Source organism: Sander lucioperca, chromosome 15 (genome assembly GCF_008315115.2).
Source record: "Sander lucioperca isolate FBNREF2018 chromosome 15, SLUC_FBN_1.2, whole genome shotgun sequence".
NCBI classification, from domain to species: domain Eukaryota; kingdom Metazoa; phylum Chordata; class Actinopteri; order Perciformes; family Percidae; genus Sander; species Sander lucioperca.
In genome coordinates, this window is record NC_050187.1 from 14654303 (window position 1) to 14662307 (window position 8005).

Below are 8005 nucleotides of genomic sequence, written 5' to 3' on the forward strand. Positions count from 1 at the left end.
TATATTCATAGTTTTAGCTCGCCCAAGGAATGGATATGCTTTATATTGGCACTTTAAGCTGCATATTTTCTGTTATGTAAGGGAGGAAAACCCAGCTATGATTCTGGTTATGTTTTCTGCAACTCACTCACCCCATCATCTGACTATGACATAAATCAACTAAGAGCAGTGTGTCAACTCTCACCAGAGTAATCACCCCTCCTCCACTAAATAAACCAATCAACACCTGTTTGAGAAACAGACACTTTAAGTCACATCCACTGTCACTTTGGGGTTTGTGGCTTTTGTCTGCTGCTGTGGTCTACAGTACATGTGCACTGCAACAGCCCCCCCCAACACACAGTCATATGTCAACCTCAACTACTCTAACAGGGAGAGCCTGTTAATTTATGCTGATTGGCACACACGCTGCTGCTATTATGCACTATATGGATGGTTAAGCTGAAGCTGATTGCCATTTTGATTTAAAGGTCTTAAGGGCTGCTGTAAAAGAGCTCATTGTGCATGTTATTATGGTATTTGCACAAATGCAGAATCCACCTTGGGAACTTTTTTTTTAAACATTAAACCTTCATGGCTCAAGTAGATAATTGCCCATTGATGTTGCTAGAAAGGTTTTGTTTCAGGGTTGCTAAGTTCTCGTTCAACAGTGCCAAGTTTGAAAGCTTTTCAGTAGAAAAAAGGTTGTCCTAAATCACCACACCCATGGAACAGTGGAAGAGGTTTTAAAGTTTTCTGCTAAAAATAGAGCCATGCTGCATCACCTGACATGATGCTTTAGTGAATGGAGATGTAAAAAATGACATATTTCTATAGGCAGGTGGTACTTGGCTAAATGTAGTCTGACATTTATCAGGGGGTGATGGATGTATGGTAGATCTAATGGCATGGGTGCCTTCAAAAGCAGAATTTAGTGCCATCACAGTTGAGCTGAGGACAGTCCAGTGTTTCCAGATGTTGTTGTGCATCTGTATCATTACATTACTGACTACATGTCTCATCAGCTGGAGATACTCCGAGAAAATTTTGTTGAATCTGCTTTTACTAATTTGGATTGAATGGTCGCTAAAAAAAAAAAAAAAAAAAAAGAAAAAAAAAAAAATGGTCATTGTAAATTAAAACTCTTATTTCAACAAGTGCAACGTGAGATTCAGAAAATAATTTATTAACATTCGTTACACATACATTATTTATTAACACGGGTAAGACCAAAAAATACAAAAATACTCTTAATCTCCCCTTGTAATCAAGTAAAATGTCTTCAGAGCCTGTCACACCAGTACTGTGATGTTTCAATGTGTGAGGGCAGGTCAATGTGGAAAACCCCCTGTGGGTTAAATGGAGGAGTCTGAGATGGGCTGTTGACCCCTGAGTCGCTTTCAGCATTGGATGCTGCATATTTTGCCTCCAGCTTCTGGACAGGAATTGATGCAGGTGGGGGCGCGCCCCCAGCTTTGGGTTTGATGTTTTGAAAGTATTGCAGACGCACCAAATCCCTGCGCTCTTGTGTGCACGGCAGCAGCACAGAGACGTCCTTGCGAAACTTGGAGCTCATGCCGAAGTAGATGAGCGGGTTGTAGAAGCTGGCAGACTTGGCAAAGAGACGGGTCACGATGCTGGTTGTGCTTGGCACATGGAAACCCCAGGCTGACCACATAGACACCACTGCATATGGGGACCAGGCCATGATGAAAGCTGTGCAGATTACAATGGAAATCTAGAGAGAAACATGAGGGAACAATTGTCAGGATGTGAATATAGTTAGAGGAGATTTATTGCAGACAAGACACTTTTAAGTAGAGCTTTAAAGAGTCTCATTTTACTTTTCCAATCAAGTCTCTCTAATAAAAACCTCAGAAATAAACTTGAATTTTTTTTCCCTACCCTTGTGACACCTCTCTCCACCCTCTTTTGACGGGTGGTGATGAAACCATCAGCTGACATGGCGTTAGTGCTTTTCACCGTGTTGATTATGGAGACGTAGGCGAAGAGCATGATCATCACAGGGATGAAAAAGCAGAAGATGAGGATAGAGATGATGTACGACTTGTGGATGGTGGAGTAATTGGCTTTGGACCAGTCCACCTCACAGGTGCCATAACCTCGATCTAAGGAACAGAAGACACAGAGGTCAGATCAAGGCTTTTAATGTAAAAGTTGTATACGCCTTTCTTTTGTGTGAGAACAGACCTGTGTAGCTGCCCCAGCCCAGCAGTGGAGCAACAGACCAAAACATCGCTCCGGTCCAAATGCAGATGAGCGATATGGCAATGGTGTTAATACTGATACAGTAAGCTGCAGAAACACACAGCAGGATTACAACATAATATTCCCAAGTTATGGAACAGATTGTGTGATAGTTTGTAGTTTGAAAAGGTTAAATGTTATGACCTTGGCGAATGCACGACAGAAAAAAGTGAGAGGCACTTAAAGATGCAACATTCTTGACTTGTTATGAATGTCAAGATTGTGACATTTATTGAACAATGATGCCTTTTCTTATAAGAACGGCCTTTGCAAACATCTGCGACTGAAAAGAACCTCTGTTGACAAAGTACACATTGCTTTGTATTCAGGAGAAGAAAGAAAATCAACTTCTGAGCAGCGCTCATGTATCTTGTGTCAATAAACCACACGAGAAAAGCAGTACAGTTTATGAAAGAGGATTGGTAACATACAGCGCCTTTGTTGCTATGGGTTACTTAGCTTTGTTAGGCTGAATTACTTTATGTTGTTGCTTGGATACCTACTCAAGTTTACCTGGCCTAAATTCCTTTTAAGTGGACATACAATCCTCTTGCATTTGTATGACTGTATGATTTACATAAATATCTGTTGCCGTTGCAGTAGATGCAGCTGTACTCTGGCACATAATACATTTGATATCTTACCAATGTTCATAGCACAACCACCAATGTAAAAAGAAAACCACACATAGTTTCTATAGTTTGTGTTTTACAGCCACAAACACAGTAAAATCGTTTATGCCATGCTGACAACAGTTGCTCAACCTAATTTCTATATAATTAAGACATTCTTCGGCATCAGTTGCACCCGAAAATAGATCACCTCAAGTTAACTTAAAGACACGTTGGCGAAATGTAAATGAAATTGCTGGAGAGAAGTGGTAGTAATTTCTACAGCTAAAGTCGGTAATAAGGTTTCATTAGCACTGAAAAACACACTTCTCTGTCAGATAAGAACTGCTGAAATGTGAGGCGGGCAGAGACGCTGGTCTGAAACTTTCTTTATGTCCTATAATTTGAATTTCAGGAAAGTTTGATCTGACCTTTGTTTGGGTGGCATCCCTTGATGTATCTGGTGATGCTGATAACAGTCAAGGTGTTGATGCTTGCAAGGCCAAAGAGCAAGGTGAGGAAGCCATCTACCTGGAAGACATTACAGAGAAAGTGGTTGGTGAATCATGACATCACATCTTTATAATGTCTTTGTTTATATTATAGCTGTTATTACATTTTCCTTGATTTCCACAAAAATCTGGTGGAGAAAAAGTTCAATGACTGCCAAATGCATTAGACCATGGATCTTTTTTAGCATTACGTCCATTGTTTGGGAAGATGATCTTTTAATCACAGCTCTCCTTAAAAGGTATTATGCGACTGTGTTTCAGTCTGGCTCCAACTGTGCAAAACCCAGCTCCCTACTGTGCCATTTCCAGGTGACACAGATCAATTAAGGGCTCTGATCTTCCTTAATCCTAATCCCATTACTGTCAGTCATCACGTTTTTACACCCTCACATTTGACAGATCACTGGACTGAACGTCTGGACCAGAGCATTTTCTATTTATTTTTTTATAAGAATTTAGGACAAGGACATTAGGACGATGGCTTTCCTGAAATTATGTGATTTAATCATTGCAGATCATCTCACTGTTCATAGTGTTTTACCTCTGACTCTACCTGGGTTCAAAAGAAAAGATGTTGTGAAATTTGGATCACAGAACAAGTATAAAAGTAATGACTTAAAATCAGAGTACCTTTTATACACCTTGTACACTGCTTTGTCAATCCTTTCTCTGTATTCCCCTTTGCAACATCAAAGGGTCCCAGACTCTATCATATGTCCTGTCCCATAGGGTTTAAAACACAGGGATCTGGCTCAGCTTGCAACAGGTCATGTCCCATCATGCTTCATGCAGTAATCTGCTAATGCTTCTCACATGCCTGTCTCCTTCACCTTCCTGTTCCTTCCCTCCTCTATTTCTGTCACCTCTTACTTGCCCCTCATTTATTTCTGACACTCCCTACATGAGCCCACCTCTCCCAGGGGAAGGTGAAATGAGAGGGGCGTACTGCTGCTATCCTAATATTTCTTCTTCGACTGAAAACCTGAGATTGGACGCTTGAGAGATCATCTCAGTGGCTGTACTGAAGCTTAAGAGCAGCAGACTGCAATTTACAATATCTCTCTCATTCAGATTTTGGGGTTTACAGTTCTGAGACTGAAAGTGTTCTAGTTACACCAGCTTGTTTTCGTTCACTTGCGGATATCACGGTTTCCACCACAGCTAGCCTTGAGCAAGAAAAATACCCTGGATGAATTCCAAGCTAAAGTATGACAACCATTTCATTTCAAGATGAGGCTGTGGAAGGAAAACATAAAGTCTTCAAAATTACACACAACATCTCATCTGTTTATTTAATACAGATTACATTTCAAAATTCAGCAACATAAAAACACAAGATTAAATCATGCAATCATGTCTCTTATTTGCTTCCCGTTTGGTTGTTGACAGGTGCCACGCTGGTTGAAGAGTTTCCTCCATTTAAAGGCCTCCACAGTGGTAATCTTATTACAGATTTAACCTCCAGCCCACATGGCTACTAGCATAATCCCTTGCACACGCACACACACACACACACACACACACACACACATACACACACACACACACACACACACACACACACACACACACACTCACACACACACACACACACACACACACACACACACACACACACACACACACACACACACACACACAGATTCCTTTAATGTGCTTCATTAATTGGGATTGGCCCAAGAGAGCAGATGTATGAGTTTCTTGCAACTCTGCACAGTCATCACTCTCAGACCATTTCAAATCAACGTTCCTGGGATTTGACTAATTGTTAATGCTGCAAAGTGCACCACAATATACAGTAAGATTTGATGGAAAATACATATAGAATATTATAGTATTACGTAATAACGTAATAAGTGACTCTTTTAAATTGAAGTCTTTTAAATCAAGTATTTTCTTGGTGTGGCTTTTACCTGGCATGTCCAGATGGAAGTGATCAAATACCTATCATCCTTGAAGATATTGAATATTTCTAGGATCCCTCTGGAGTAGCCGAATATGGAGATGCCGGCATCAGAGATGGCAAGATTTAAAGTGAGGAAATCTGTTGACTGAAGCGAGGCCCGCTGTCTGTACAGGACAAACATCACTAAACTATTTCCAAACCAGGACAGCCATCCTACAGAGAGACAAACATACAGCGTATTCAGTGAATATTTAGTCACCCACATACTGTTTGGTATAGTATAGTATAGTATAGTATGGTATAGTATAGTATGTATAGTATGGTATGGCATGGTAAAGTATAGTATAGTATAGTATCGTAAAGTATAGTATGTATAGTATGGTATGGTATGGTGTGGTATGGTATAGTATAGAATAGTATGGTAGAGTATGGTATGGAATGGTATACTCTATAGTATAGTGTAGTATAGTATGGTATGGTATAGTAGAGTATAGTAGAGTAGACCATGGTATAGTATAGTATGGTGTAGTATAGTAAAATTGAGTAGATTTATGTAGATAATTGTATTGTATTTCAAAGTAGAGTATACAAATGTGGATCACATAATTTTATAGTATAGTTAAATAAAATAGAGTAGAGAAAAGTAGAACAGATTATAGTGTAGAGTACAGTATAGTATAGTAGCAGATTGGGGTATTGGGATTGGGAGTATTGTATAGTAAAGTAAAATACAACAGAGTAGAGAATTGTATAGTATAGTAATAGATTTGTATAGTATATATAGTGTACAAACATCACTAATCTGATTTATCTGAAGTTTAGTACAATAGCGTCGAAAAGTGTTATCATATTATATTATAGCATAGTATAGTATAATGCAAAATAGTATAGTAATACAGTAGATTGTAGCACCTGGAATTGTAACCACGTCTTTTTAAAGTTTAGTATAGTTGAGCAGAGACGTGTTTATACAGTAGTAGTAGTGTTGTATAGTATAATATACAAATGTGGACCACATAATTCCATTGTATAGTAAAGTAGAGTAGAGTAGAGTAGAGAAGAGCAGAACAGAACATAGTAGAGCGTGTAGAGTATTGTAGGGTATAGTGAACTGTGCTGTTGGGATATGGTGCTTGAAAGACTCTAAAATTGTACAAACCATACAGAGTAGAGCTATACGATGTTTGCTGCAGGTTCATAGATTTGCTCCCATTCTGTCAATTCATGGAGGCATTGGCAGGGTACCAGGATCAGCACAACATAGTTATACAGTATGCATGACACAATCAAATTTCATTCATTTATTCATTCTGTATAGTATAGTATAGTATAGTATATTACAGTGTCGTATATAGTTGTATAGTATAGTGTAGTGTAGTATATATAGTATAGTAGTGTTGTATGGTATAGTGGTGTATATTGCAGTGTAGTATAGTGTTGTTTAGTATAGGATACTGCCATAGAGTATAGGGTAGATTAGAATATAGTAGAGTGAAAAATATAGCAAAGTAGAGTCAATAGAGTGGGGCATAGTAGAGTAGAGTTAAGTAGAGTGTTATATTATGTTGTATTGCATCGTTCCTAGTTCCTGACATCTATCATTGTGTTAGCTGCTAAACTACTAAATAAAATGTAATAATAATTTATTGTTGTCTTGCACGTCTACGCTTTTCTTGGCCAGGTCGAAAATCCAAGAGAATCCCTTGTCTTTTTATAACTCAGTCTGTGTTACACAAATCCCTCGGCTGCATTAGTTGACGTGGACCAACAGACAAACAGTGTCACTGACACAGACCAAACTGTCTGTTGGCGGTGCACTGGCCTTTGGAACCATGGGGAACAACAGTTGTTTTTGTCATTGACTCCTTAATAATGTGTAACTTTTTCTTGCTAGTGTTCGTCCTGAGGGATTTAAAGGACAAAACTATTTTTGAGAGGGTGTATTTTTTGTGCTACAGTTAGTGCTACATAGTTATGGTAGTCAAAACAAGTTTGAAACTAAAAGAAAATATTTTAAGCATTTTGTCAGTAGTTTATATATGCCCTTTCATATACATTAATCTAGGGTATGTTTCAGTAGTATAATGCACAATGATTCATATTTTTGACATGGGCATTCTTCATGAATCAAACGCTGCAACCTTACATTTCAAGCTATATTATATTCCAGTATAATGGTTGACTTACCCAACACTATCAGATAGACTCCAATGATGGTCTCTCCTTGTTCGGACAGAGGGGGGTCTGTATGCAGAGTACTGAGGTTATTATTCCTCCATGGAATATTTACGACCTTTATAGGAAAACCCTTCAATGTTATTTCCATGGCCTGAGTTTCGATGCCAAGGCATGAATCCTTGCTGTCCTGTACAGTAGCTCTGCTCTCCCTTGCTTTCAACTGTGTTTCACCCGAAGGAATGACCAGTCAGTCGTTTTAAATCCAGCTTAGACGCAATCACTAATACCTCACCACTCACTGTCCAAATGATTGCACCTGTAATCCTATCTATTCCTTAGAAACTAAGCAGATAAAGATTTTGGGTGGAAATCCAAGCCAACAGGGAAATGTCTAGTCAGCTATGGACCGCTAATGGAAATTATCTCTGGTGGGACTTCATTTAGCTTAAATTAGTTAAAGTCCTTAGAGAATCATCTCACACAAAGACTCCTTAAGGTCCTCAGCAGAGACCAAACCTACCAATGCTGAACTTTTTTAATAAATTACAAAC

At 38.9% G+C, this 8005-nt stretch overlaps 1 protein-coding gene across 2 annotated transcripts; it reads right to left on the bottom strand.

Annotated features, from left to right (window-relative positions):
• Window positions 1-1144: 1144 nt before the first annotated feature.
• Window positions 1145-7734, bottom strand: LOC116051272 (opsin-5-like). 2 transcript variants are annotated; one of them, XM_031301560.2, is made up of 7 exons: window positions 7464-7709; window positions 6436-6490; window positions 5284-5489; window positions 3290-3389; window positions 2191-2295; window positions 1885-2108; window positions 1145-1717 (listed from the first exon to the last, which is right to left on the bottom strand). In XM_031301560.2, the coding sequence occupies exons 2-7, from the start codon at window positions 6473-6475 to the stop codon at window positions 1262-1264; spliced, it is 1131 nt and encodes a 376-aa protein (XP_031157420.1). In that variant the 5' UTR covers window positions 6476-6490; window positions 7464-7709; the 3' UTR covers window positions 1145-1261. The 2 variants fall into 2 exon arrangements, with proteins under 2 accessions (XP_031157420.1, XP_031157411.1); XM_031301551.2 differs by lacking the exon at window positions 6436-6490 and having other exon boundaries at window positions 7464-7734.
• Between the last annotated feature and the right edge of the window lie 271 nt (window positions 7735-8005).